Genomic DNA, 13,442 nt, shown 5'->3' with positions numbered 1-13,442 from the left:
TGTATTTAATTAAAAAATCTATTTATCTAAAAAATCTAGAATTTTTTTTAAGATACGTGCTTAACTTTTGTATGTGTATTGCAGGATTATATTTTGGAAAACTATTGAAACAACGTTTAAGTCTTAAGAGAGAAAAGTCTGTACAAGGCAAGGCATTTAAACAAAGTTTAAATATATGTTACTTTTAAAAAATTAGCACTTTCTTAAAATATTTTTTTGTTTAAAAAGTTTCCGTTTAATATTTTTTTTTTATGTCGCTCTTCAAATTACAAGTTTATTGAGAGCGACATGTATCAGAACTAATCTAAGAACTAATAGGCATCGGCAAACTTAGGCTAAACTGAAAGGAAGATCACTCTGAGCTCAGGTGAAGATGTCTTCGACCAGTTGTTTGGTGATGATGCGATGTGGCCGAGTGGGGTTCACCTTGGGCCGCTGGTAGAGCCGGGCGTTAATGGCATACAGCCGGGGTGAGAGATCGCAGCGCACATTGAACCACCAGTCGCAGACGAAGACCGCCTGTGAGAACTGGGTGCCATTTGGGCAGAGGAACGAGGCCTGGCGTCCATCGATGTCGCAGTAGTGCCAACCTGCAGGGAAAAGATTCATTTATTTACGGGATATCATATTTTGAAGCACCTAATTCATAACACAATGTAAGACATTTTTAGATTTGTCTTAAAAAAAGCATAACCCTGTTAATATATCAATGAATATATAATATATTAATGAAGTTATTCTTTCAGCAAGCAAATAAATATTGTTCTTGAATAACCTCTTACATTCTTCCTAACTTCGTGAAATAATTTAAGCCTAGGGATGGATAACTCACCTTGGCACCTAGTTTCCATGTCGGCAAAGAATCCGGGATACTCCTGCTCGTCACAGTAGAAATTGGTGTAGGGCACCGCCGACAAAATAGGATAGTCAACGCCGGGACGACCTGCAAATGATTTTGTTATTGCAATTAGTGAGGCGCACTTTCAGATCCAAAATAAAGCGACAAAGCGAAACCAAAACAAACTGCATGTCACGCAGTCGGCGGTTTCCAATCAATTTCACTTCATCCAACCTTACTTGAAAGAAACCTGCTGGAAAAAAGCTCTCCTACCTCCCAGAAGTGTCAACTGCAGGCGCTGCCCGGGGTCACCAAAAAACCGAATCCCCTCAACAAAAACAAAGATACAAAAAAAAAAACAAGGAAACAAAAATAAACGCGACATAAACAAATCCTCGGACCGGTTTCATTCGGTTCTCTGGCGCTAATAAATGAATTTACGAGTAGATGCACTTCTGTGCCAAATATCCACTCCGCTCGCCGGGAAATAATTTAAAATCCTGCCTTTTTTCTGGCCTGTTGCTGATGGCCCGAAATGCATTTCACTGTCTCATCTTCAGTTCCGCTGGCATGACTATCCGAAAAAAATGGTCAACAAATACTACCCTTTTTCCCCATTGTTATTTGGGATTGTGGCATATTGATGCATATCAATTGGTTTACATTTAATATTTTGAGGGTTATCGTATAAAATCTTGAATATCTTTTCAAAAATAAACTCACCTGGAATTGATTTGCCCAGCTCGAGATATTCCCTTACAGAGGGACTGAGAAAGTTCTCCGGTATCTCTGGCAGATCCTTCTCCTGGCTGCCACTTTCATCGTTTTCCAAATCCTGCTGCGGTTCTGGCTCAAAATTAACCGGTTCCGGAGCTCGAGGCCGCTTTGCCCGCTTGGAACGAACCGCTTCACGGCAATCTGCAAGCAAATAAGCACGCTAATTATTCCAAATTACCAAGCCCAAAATCTGCAAAGTTCAAGGTTTCTTTGAGGGGGAAAAACATTAAACTCTATGTACAACGCTTTGCGGCGTTGCCAATCATTGGCTTTAATGTCAAGATACATATAGTATTTGATTTGCCCGCTGCCCCGAAAACCACTCCCAGCCAACCCCGCAAATGAGTCAGTAGCATTCGAGTTAACTTTAACCTCAGATGTGTCTGACCCGCTTTTAAGATTTAATATTCGCTTGTTGCGCTCTAGGCAATTGTGCAACTATTGTTCTATTACACTGGGAATAAGTTCAAGAAATATGCTGATAATATTTCTTATGAGAAGAAAAAATACGCCTACAACATTATGTTATTATAGTACAGTAGAGAAAAAAATCTGTAGGTTTGGATAATCCTAAGATGGTTTCGTTTTATAATCTGATGATAAAGTAACAAGAACATCCTTATGATCTTTCGAACTTAGTATTATTCTTAACAATATATAATTTTTGATTAAATGTATATAAAGCAATCTTGATTTCAAGTGTAGGATGCTGAATATTTTGCCGTTGAATTTTTTTATTGCTGCTTCTGATGACAAGTTTCGTGCGGTTGCCGTTTTTGCAGCTGACCTTGCCGCTTCTTTGGCAGTGGGAAAAGATCTGGCTCCAACTGAAGAACTTTGCGGTAATTGCTCAATATAAATTTTAAGTGTTTTTGTTCTCGAGTTCTTTCAGTTTTTGCATAACTAGCTATTGGGGCTCATTAGCTTGATGTGTTCTTGTACATAAACTTGGTTTGTTAGCAGCTGTAATTCTGCTTCCTTCACTTAGCCAAAACGCTAATTAAGCGTTTGCCTTGAAAATTTCTGTAGGATATTCAATATTTAGTGGAGAACTTATGATTAAATTTAGGAAAGATGTTGTAATGGGAAATAGCGACTTGAGATTTACCAAAAAAGATTAATAAGTCGAATACTGTTCCAAGTGAACCCCTTACAATAATTTACATTTTTATGCGTCAGTTCGTGTTTTTTGTATGCACTTTTCTGATGTTGTTACAGCAACTGGAAGTAGACTAAAAAACTTGTTCTTAAATTTTATTCCACTTTTCACGCGCAATTTATTCTCATCGTTGGCAGTTGTCGCTGTCGTCGTTAGTGCGGCTGCTTTTGCCAGTTGTAAGTGACCTTAACCTTGTTCCGCAGTTGTCTGCTTCGCAGTTCTCAGTTCGTTTGCCGGCGATTTTGGTTGTATAATTGAGTTGAATGTTTGCCTGAGCCCCCGGCGATAAACTTTGCCTGGCCAATGATCTGTTATTGCATCGAACACGGGCCTTTCATCCGACATCCAACACATTCGATGGAGTGTGGGCTTTACTATAGTCGTTAAACTATCGACAAGGGAAGGCGAACCCGGTGCAGCTGTGCGGACGATAAATCACTTAAGCCATCTAGCTACAATTTTAACTGGAGCTCTCGATGAGTTGTGGCTAAGTGCTTGTAAACTTTAAGTGGTGATGTTTTAAATTGGTCATATATTAGGCGAAAACTCCCTTTTCCCACACCCAAATGTTGCAACATTGGGGTTTGGTAGCCAACCTTTTTTCGATCATATAACCCTTCTTTGCTCCCAATATGTTATTCCGAAAATTATGGGCTAAACCACCCTTTAAACCATACATCCAGTTACCTATTTCAGTTCAGTAAGAGCCTGCCATTAGTTAACCTGCTACAGGTTAGCTAATTATTTATCCCAAACAAATTAACTGCAAAACGCAGGGAACACGCCTCAGAGAGCAAAAACCAATTAGGCCAAATCCAGTCGGCCTCCCACACAAAAACCAATCGAATGCAGAAAGCATAAAATTAAAAATTAAATTATTAGTTGGTCACAAAACCGTACGTACGTACAACATACCAACAAACAAGGGAAGGCCGGGAAAATTGCAACATTATATTTCGCAAAAATGGCAACAAAATTTATTACAATTGAAATAATTACTGCGAGAAAGAAAAACAATCAAATTGTAATTAGGCGCGCGTTGAGGTGAGTCTCGCTGCTGAGAGGCCAACTGCAATTGCGGCGACAAATTGTAAAAACTGCTCGCTTATTCGCGCGTTCATGTGTCCACGTCCGAGTATAAATCTCTATATCTATATCTGTAGCCAAGTCCATTAGCCACGCATTTGTTAGGGGCCTTATGTCAAAAAGTTTTGTGCGTGTGAGAAAAAAACAGAAATTCTATTCAGTAAACCGAAGTGTCAGATACACTTAGAAATTCAGGAGTAACAAATATAATTATTCAAATATTATGTTTAAAATAAAATCTTTAATATTGTAAATTCATTTTTTTATAAAAATATATAATTTAGTATTGTTTCGGAGGTATCAAATATTGTAAAGCAACAAAAGTCTTTGATAGGCACGAAATGTTTTGGTCGAACTACAATTTATTTAGGGACTTTAATAATGTCTGTAAAAATATAGTTGGTTGTTCCCATTATTTTTGAGTAAAACTCCTTTTCTGGCCTGCAGACCAACTAATAACACGTTTGCCACACAATTTCGCGGAAAATTGCAATGCCCTCTGCAAGGGTAAAAAGTAGCCATAAAAAGATTTAATTTTTTTTTTTTTGTTTTGTTTTTGGGTGCAACGGATGGGAGTGCGTCGTCATGGGGCACACCCCTTTGCCACGTCAGGCGTTGTGTGTTGGCCAGCTAGCTAGCTGGTTGTGTCTGCGGGTTAGGTAACCCAAACTAAACCGAACCGAACGGACGTTGTAGCCACTCTCCTCCGGTGGAGCCCACTCTTCCCCACTCCTCAGTTTGCCTCCGCCACGCAAATCCCGCATCCTTCATGTGTTGCTCCATCCAATCTGATGATTTGGTTCGCTTTGGTTGGTTTGGATTTGCCTCGGTTCGGTTTGGTGGCTTGTCGTCGCCCCTGTGATTGGGTTTTGGTTTTGTTTTTGTGTGCAGTCGCATAATTAAAGTAATTGCCTTTCGTTGTGTGCGCGAAATTGAGTCGGCAGCTGTAGGAAAATTAAATAGCAAACAGAAACGCATTTCACAATTGTAATTGTCGTCGGTCGGCCTGCCGCTGAATTTGGCACCTTTTTCACAGCCAAAAATACCCAAAAACCAAACCAATCCTATCCAATCCGACTGGCTGATAAAAATTATCCACATAAATCAAATTCTGCAGCTAGACTTTTATCGGCGTAGGCACATCTCTTTTGGGCCTGTTGCTTTGTGGGCTTTGTCTTTGCCGGATGATTAGAGCCAGGGAATTGTAGGACTGCTTTTGGGCTTGGAAGTTCGCTTCGCTTGCCATAAATTAAACTGTTTTGGGGCCTTCGGTTTTATCAGTTATCCGCCCCTAAGTGGTTTTATTTATGTTTCCGAGGAGTGGAAGGTTGGCCCAAAGTTAGGGAACTCAATTCGTAAGTTGGCGGAAATTGTTTCCGCATCTCAATTATACAAATAGCTAAAAGCTCTTGTTTTCTTATTTTCCAATTAGGTTTCGATTATCTTGCAAATGGTTTTGATTTATTAATGTTTACTACTATTAATGTGTAGCATTATTAAATGAAATTATAAAATTGATTTAGTGAATCAATGATTTTAAGGTGTAACTATTAAACGATACCTGCCCAAAAGATTTAATCAAGCTCAGGGAACATGATTTCTTAATCTGTTTATATTATTGTAAATTAACCTCTTTTGTACCTTAAATAAATTGTGCGCTTACTTCATCTCAATGTCAACCGTAAAGAGTCATCAAGTCCATTAACGACTCATTCTTCTTGGACTTAATCGGTTAAAGGGTTCAAAAAGCCAGGTCAGGAAGTGCGAAGTTGAATGCGGGGCTTTGTGGAGCAACAATTACGGGCAGATAAATCATTGGTACAAACGAAAAAAAAACAGCAAAAGACGAAGTCATGGCACATCCTTCCATGTCACGGAAATCGGCCAGCGACAGAAGAAAAACAAAAAACAACATCGACAACAAGAACAACAACTGAACCGGTCACATTAACGTGGATAATTCAGTTGGCATGATGAACATCATCGGACTCGGACCCGTGGAACAAGGCTCTCCTGTCCTGACCTGTCCTTGTGTCCTGTTGTGGCGCGTAAAGCGGCGCAAAATAAATTAAGCTCATTATATAATTGAATCCTTGATAGGCTGATTATCCACACGGCTTGCCATGTGCCCGCCGCCCATATCAACCACCCGATCACCCACCACTCACCAACCACCTCTGCTGCCTGCTGCCCACTCGCTTATTAAAAGGATAATGCCCAGTCAAGCGCAAAGGATGCGAAACGGCCAAACGCAAAAATTATGTAAATGAATTTCCTGTTGCATGCGCCGCCGCAGCGGTGGTGCGATGGCCAGCGACATTTCCATAAATCTGCCAGGTGGTGCCACAGTCAAATTAACCATGGTTGGCCTTAAAAATTATTTATAAATACTGTTATTTCTCCAGATAACTGCTTTAATGGACTTTAAGTCTGGCAGATAAAATAAGTAATACTATTAACTTTATTTTGTTTTGATATGTAAACACTAGTGTTCCCCGCTTAAAATAATGCAAATAAATTTGTGAGCACATTAATAGGTTTACTTTATCATGAGATCGAAAAAACCTTTTCCATTATCCCATCATTTGTACGGATTACTGTCTCCACAATCAAGGCAACTTGCAACTTGAAAGCCCCCGAAAAAATTGTCGCGAGCTCCACCTTAAAAATTGGGGACAAAAAGCTGAAGTAAAATAATTTTTTCATGCCGCTCGATCGGCAGTTGTGCGGGGCAGTCGTATATTTTAACCGCAACCTCATGCAGTCACGATTTGTTACACACACTCACCCAACGGGATATATAAATCTAGATACATACCTATATATATATTTATACGTGTGTAGTCGCAGGCCTCCTTAATCTATTGACTAAATGCATTGCATAAAACGTCGGTTGGTCGGCCAAACCTCCAAGCGCGAACCTAAAACAATGCCACAAAAACGAACGAGTTCGGTTTGCCGGCAGTTTTCGTGCAGCAGCGCTTTCAATGGCCGCAAATAGCTCAAAGGCGCTTTGTCTAGCCAGTAAAAAGACCGCCCTCCTTCCCCTTTAGATCCCCAATATCCAATATAACCCCCTTGAAAGCCCACTCCCAGTTGCATGGTTAAATTATGAACGCAGCCAAAAAATCTATTTGCTTGGCTATGCCCAAAACTCCGAATCCCCAAACTGCAACTAGTTTCGTTTTAGGCCACAGAACTTTAAGCTAAATTCGAATTGCCGAATAAAATTTAATACGAAGTGCAGTAAGAATCGCTCTTGTTGTCTCCCGATCTTTATCTCTTGGCCATAAGACACCCACCAATTCCAGTTAACTGCTGCTTGGTTTAATGCTTTCTGCACAGAAAAAAATTGGTGATCTTTTGAAATAGAGAAAACTTTCCTACCTAATAATTGCATACAATTTTAAAATTATAATAAAAGTGGAAAATAATGTTACATTCATAAAACATTTTGAATAATTTTTTTAGGGAGTTCATTTATTTTTGTGTACCAACGTAACCGGGTCGATATTGGCTTCAGGCTAGGATTCCATGGGAGGTGGTCATGTTGCAGCGTAAATATACAAATCATTTCCAACTCCTCGATACGATTAATTTGCTAACTTCTTACATAAGTTTTTGGCTTGTTGAGCTGCTGTGTCGGCTTATTACAACTATAAATTGCATTCGGGTGTGGGCGTCTAAAGGAATTTCGCTCGAGGAAGGGTTTTATTTCTGCAAGTTATATGATCAATCTTTGCTTTAGTTCGGGTTGTCTAGCACGACGGGCTTGTAATACAAAATATTTATTTCTTCGATTTAATTCTGGCTTTTCTTTTGTGTTGCCTGACATAAATGTTACCTAGAATTTTTTTGTTGAATTTAAAAAATAAGCCAATGTAATAATTATTTCCTTTTCTCATTTCAATGGATTTAAAACCCACAACTCATGCCCAAAAGAGCGGATCATGGTTGTCTGCTACAAAATCAGTTTAATAAGCTTTTATATGTAATTATGCATTTTTCCTCGTTAATTGCATTGAAAATCCGCGAATGATTCCCACAGTTTTCCAACCTGCCGCTCACAGTTTTCCACATCCTGGGCGAAGGTGATGCAGGAGGTCGCTTTTCGTGGCCGCCTGGGCAGTTTTTCATGACGCATATCTCATAAATATAAATGACTGAATTTTTCCGCAATTTGTCGCACACAAAACAAATTTCATTTTAATTGAAAATTATGCCAGAGCATTAACATGAGCAGCGATTTAATGGATTCCGTTGGGGGATTTCGTGGATGATGTTGTAGTTTGAATTTATGAATGATTCTGAATGCATGAAAGCAATAAAATTCAGTAGAAAATGTTTCTGTGATTTTTAGAAAGATCCTAATTAAAAATAAAGGTTATATGAAAAATTTGTAACTACATATAAGTAAAAAAAAAAAAGGAAATATTTGACAAATTGTCAATCTTATAGTGAAAAACTCAATCAGATTTGAGCTTGGAATTCCAAATTTTTTTTGGCCAAACTTAACGCTTTGTAGGCCGTTGACTTGGCCAGCGGATTTGCATTTGTCAGCTGGGCGGTCCGCCGTTGTTTGTTGGCCAGATTCGATGTGTTGGCTGACAGCCGCATAAATTGTTTTCTCATGTGTGCCAAATGTTTGACTTACGCGCAAAAATGTTTGCGCAGGTAAATCTTTTGTGTGTGCACCGGATTGGGTCAAATTTTTTGTCTTGTTTTCCGCAAGAGCATTTGTATTTGTATTTGTTGCTAGCCATGCATATAAATCAATTAATTTGAACATGGAAATGCATTGCGTGCCACAATACAGCGGCCAAGTTATTTCCTCCACCTGGCAAGCTCGAAAAAAATTTGGCGGCTTTTAGCCCACACCACGAGATTTTCGGCCTGGTTAATTATTTGCACATATTGGTTAAAAAAAATTTCTATAGCTCTAGATTTTTTGTAGAAGTTCATTCTCTAGTATTGTAAACCTCATATACTTTTATTAAAATTTAAAAAAATAACTATTCCCACTTTTGCTTTTACCACCACTGTATATCAAATACTTTTATGTCGTTTCCTTTTGGCGCGTAGATATTGAAAATAATTTTTTGTTTTCCCATACACATAAATACTTATCTGCCTGTCTCTCGCAATAATTGAAAATCATTTGCATTCGAATGGCAAATGGTTGGCTAAAACATCTGACAATCTGCCCAAAGCGGATGTGCCGAACAGCAGCTGAAAGGTTATTTGCCAGTTAGTTGCATGCATTACGTATACGCCGCGTTGGCTCCAAGCGACTGATTTGTGTGGCCAACAATCTAGAGACGGATGCTTTGCTCGCTTAATGTGAGTGGGAAGCCATTCGTCGGGATGATGGGCTCCAACTCGAGGGCCTGGGGCGCATTCTTGCATCCATTTATTCGTGGAGGAGAAGCCTTCGCCATTACTGGCAACTTTCAAAATTTAGATGGTACACTTGAAGGGGTTTTAAGAAGGAATCACAATACTCCCACAGTACTGGTTGATGGTGAAGGTATTTTAAATAAATCCACAATTAAAATATGTATTATGCAAGTTTTAAAAAGCAATAATATATTTTATTATTTACATATATTCCATATATAAAAAAAACTGTGGACAAATCGAACACTCAGATATATATTTTAATTGGATGTGTTAGTTTTTTGATACGGTTGGTAATTCTATTAGTTTTCGATTTGCAATTATTCAAATTATTCTCAAGGGTAAATATTAATTGCACATAATTTAAATCATGTTTAATTAGATATATGAAGAAAAAGGAATAATAACATTAGTTTCCTAATAGTTCCCTCGCAAATCATTCTTCCTACTTGATATTCTACAGGGTACTATTTACCATTGTCAACACTTTGACATTTGTCTAGTCTCAGCCATGTTTGCGAGTGTGGGCAACCACTTTTGACATGAAAGGTTTATTAAAATCCAAGTTATAATCGAACACAATGCCAGAGAGGCTGTTAATTAGAGGCGAGCACAAATCGCACCTCGTCGAAATGGCAAATGGGTAAATAAATGAGAAGAGGCTAGACGGCAAAAGGCGGATTGGTTCGCATAGCCTTCGCTTCGGTCTCTTAATTTCGCTTTATTATTGTCTATGCATATTTTTTCTGCATTTGCCACACAAAATGTCGTGCAGCATTCGGTGTTGTGTACTCGTATTTATATTTTTTTGGGGTGCGGACTTGGGCAACCTTCAAAAGCATGCAAATGTCAAATGCCAAATATAGTAGAACTTTCCTGTCTGTGGGGAATGTCGATTGCCATGGGTTCGGGCCAGAAGTTGGAAAGTACGAGTATATTCCCAGGCGGCAACATCTTCAAATGCAATTGCCGCAATACATCGACTCATAAATAACCTGAACTTTGGTGCTGTCTGGTTAATAAAACATGCGCGTATTTCGCATGGTGTCGAGTCGCTCGAGTCGGATTTCCCAACTTGCAGGCTCTTCCCAACGCCAGCGAAAAAGTTACGCATGCGCCAAGTGGCCAAATGGATTGCCACCCGATGGCAAGACAGAGGGACTGACTGACACACCAAAAAATAAAAAGCAACTCCGTTTTGAACGCAGTTTTGGCTTGCGGTTTTGTCCGCCAGCGCTTGACACATCAAGGCAGGCGGTCGGCTTGCCACAACGCCGGCTGCATCACGCCTCCGCTTGCAACGAGGTACAGTAAAACACTGATAGAGGAAATACCAGTGACCGTAAAAACATATTTTAAAAAATTATTTTTTAAAGTTATGTGGCTAAACAGGAAATCTTTACTGACTTTGTGGCAAAGAATTATTAACTAGAGGAAATCTACAGATTGTATATATTTTTTCAAAACATATTTAATTGGTACATACAAATTTAAGACCAACTCTCAATAGTGTTTATTTTTTTTTACAAGAAGTGGTTATTAGTTTCGAATATATTTTCCTTATAGAGTTAGCACTGCACCCAAAAGAGAATACATATATGTACATCAATGTGACGGCGTTGTCGTGTAATCTGCTAGAATTTATTGCGCTTAACTGGCATTTTTTGTGCATGTAATTCGATTAACTAAATCCAAGCCAAAACAACTTGTGCCAAGCCAGCCTTGTTGCTCTGACCATAAAAAATAGTTCGTATTCTTTGAATCGTTTTGGATAATACCCTATTATTATTTCTGAAAAAAATTGATCGATCAGTTAAATATCTTTCTGAGCAATCTTGTGCTTAATCAAATACAACTCAATTTTTGCAGTTCTTATTGATTGATATGCAGGTGTTGCTAATAAAGATATTTGGGAAACTTAGCTTTGAATTTCGATTGATCAAAGTCAGAGCAAAATTATTGATTGTTGCGATAGTTTTGTTTACTCTTTATACAAAATCATATCTTATTTGTAAGGCAGTGTATTGGAAACTTCGATGAACTCGATGAAATTGGGAAAATATCCTCTCAACTTAGCATGCGAGTCACATAAATATTGTGGGAAATTTTGATTTATGGCTCGGGGGTTGTCTTCACAGCTTACCAGTAAATAATAAATATCCACAAATGATGATGAACACAAAAGTTATCCTCGGCAACATGTTGCTGCTGCTGTTGGTAAATATATTTTTTTTTTTTGTTTCTTTTTCCTTTCCTCGACTCCCACTTTAGTTTGATTTATGCCTTGTTGCTTTTTGACCTTTGCAAAATTTGTTGTTTGTTGGCTAAACACTCGCACTTACTACTTTCATGCACTTGAAACCGATCGACAAGGCAACAAAAACCGCGTGCGATTTAACGACTCGTTAGATTTCGCTTTAAGGAACAATTACGATCAATCCGTTTTTATTAGCAACCGCCGCCGCAGACAATTCGCAATTGCTGCTGCCGTTGTGTTGCACTCGTTTGTTTTTCTATTTTTTAGTTGGAAAAATGGAAAATCGAGTGCCACACCAAAACCAGAGATTGCCTCAAATTTGCATGGCCTATAAAGCAGTTAAGTCGTATGTGAGGCGGTTGCCCAAGAGGCCGCCAAAATAGCGGGCGGGTAAAAGCAGCACGTTGCACAGTTAATGTTGCTGCTGTTACTGCTTTTGTTGCTGTTGCAGTTGCAATTGCCTCAGTTTTTGCTGATCAGCTTTTTCCAGAGACAATGGAGCACACGAATATGGCACAACACAAATGTGGCCGGGGACAATAATAATAATACAACTCGTACGGTGGACACACTTCTTCTTGTTTCGCTTTTATTATTATGGTTTGTAATTTTGTTTTTGGCTATTGATCGACAAGTACAACCGTTCAAGCAGACGCTTCAACCTCAACTGACTGCAATTGTTGTTGAATTCGAATACTTGGCCGGAGTCTACCCAGAAAACCACAAGATTCACTCCACTCCACTCGAGAAGAGAGCTCAACCACTCGGATTTGAGTGAGTTTTGAGCTGGGCCTGAACTCGTTTGTCGTGCCTCCAAAAAATAGTAGATATGTTCAACTTGAGCGCGCGCACTCGGCCAGCTTACTTTTAATTGTACTAACTAGCTCGATCTGCTCTGCTCTGATCTTACGCAATTGCCAATTGGCCGATGAATCACGAAAAAGTTCGCAGTCGAGAGAGCCCCGAACCCTATTTTGGGCAACCTTCGAGTTGGAAAAACTGAGCAGAGCACAAAAGAACAAAAAGTTGCCCAGGCCGCAGCTTCTAATTAATAGTGTAATTAAGTTTTTCATTTCATATTTTGTTGTTTCGTTTGGCTAGAGCGGAAAAGCCTTTGCCGAGTGTCACTTTGTTGTTTTTGTTTCTTCGGACCTTTCATTTTTTGGAGGTTTTCTGAAGCGCTTTGTTTTTTGGCAACGGTTGATTTGGAAGCTTCACCTCACAGAGTACCAAAATTTGTTGTATCGAGCAATATTTAAATTATAGCTTCTGAATGATTTATTTGTTTTTAATAAAGCTGGCAGCAATTCCATTAAAATAGTTATGTTCAAAACGAATCAAAAGTTAACTGTTTTGCATCAGAAAATTAAATATCGTTTTAAGTACTTTTTTTGATTATGAAACCTAACACAAAATCAATTTTTTTCTAATGAATAGATTGTAATACGAAAGTACGATTTACTTAATATTTTTAAAAATAATTAAAAGTTTATTTATTTATGATGCAACCTGTTTGATCAAAAGATGTATTCTTTTTGCCAGTGATCTTGGCTAGAGCATCTTGATTGCGAAGCGTTTAGCAGATGACCTTGTGTTCCAGGTCTTTGGCTGCCACAGAATCTGTCTTCTTGACCGAGGAGCCTTCTTCTTGTGCTTCTGCTTTTGGCCTAGGCCCGCATTTAAATGCATTTAATGGAGACGCAAAGGAGCGGCTGCTGATTTATTCAGAGCCTCTGCCAAGTGCCATGCGGCGACCAGCATTCGCAATTAGCCTTGTCCAGATGGATATGCGATCGAATTGGACGCTCGATGCTGCTGGTTGGTTGCTGGATGGCTGGTCAGTCATAGCATCAGTCAGTCATTTTGGACAGCTCGGTTTGATCTCGACTGATGTCGACTGGCGGTAGTTGTAGGCGGCACCTCAAGGC

At 39.1% G+C, this 13,442-nt stretch overlaps 2 protein-coding genes across 2 annotated transcripts in view; one reads left to right on the top strand and one right to left on the bottom strand.

The window, feature by feature from the left end:
* Positions 1-13,442, top strand: part of LOC108087163 — a 60,428-nt gene that overhangs the window by 38,960 nt on the left and 8,026 nt on the right.
* On the bottom strand, positions 30-12,162 carry LOC108087168. Its single transcript, XM_017184409.2, has 4 exons — positions 11,401-12,162; positions 1,562-1,756; positions 833-943; positions 30-590 (listed from the first exon to the last, which is right to left on the bottom strand). Exons 1-4 carry the CDS (start codon positions 11,456-11,458, stop codon positions 364-366), a joined length of 591 nt encoding a protein of 196 aa, XP_017039898.1. The 5' UTR covers positions 11,459-12,162; the 3' UTR covers positions 30-363.

This window comes from Drosophila ficusphila, unplaced genomic scaffold (genome assembly GCF_018152265.1).
Source record: "Drosophila ficusphila isolate 14025-0441.05 unplaced genomic scaffold, ASM1815226v1 contig_791, whole genome shotgun sequence".
Lineage (NCBI taxonomy): Eukaryota > Metazoa > Arthropoda > Insecta > Diptera > Drosophilidae > Drosophila > Drosophila ficusphila.
This window is presented reverse-complemented; position numbering and strand designations above follow the sequence as displayed.

Coding starts and splice junctions, on each gene's coding strand:
- LOC108087168 (XM_017184409.2), bottom strand. CDS start 11,458: ATGTTGCCGAGGATAACTTTTGTGTTCATCATCATTTGTGGATATTTA. Junction 944..1,561: donor GCTGGGCAAATCAATTCCAG/GTGAGTTTATTT, acceptor AATCATTTGCAG/GTCGTCCCGGCGTTGACTAT. Junction 591..832: donor CATGGAAACTAGGTGCCAAG/GTGAGTTATCCA, acceptor TTTTCCCTGCAG/GTTGGCACTACTGCGACATC.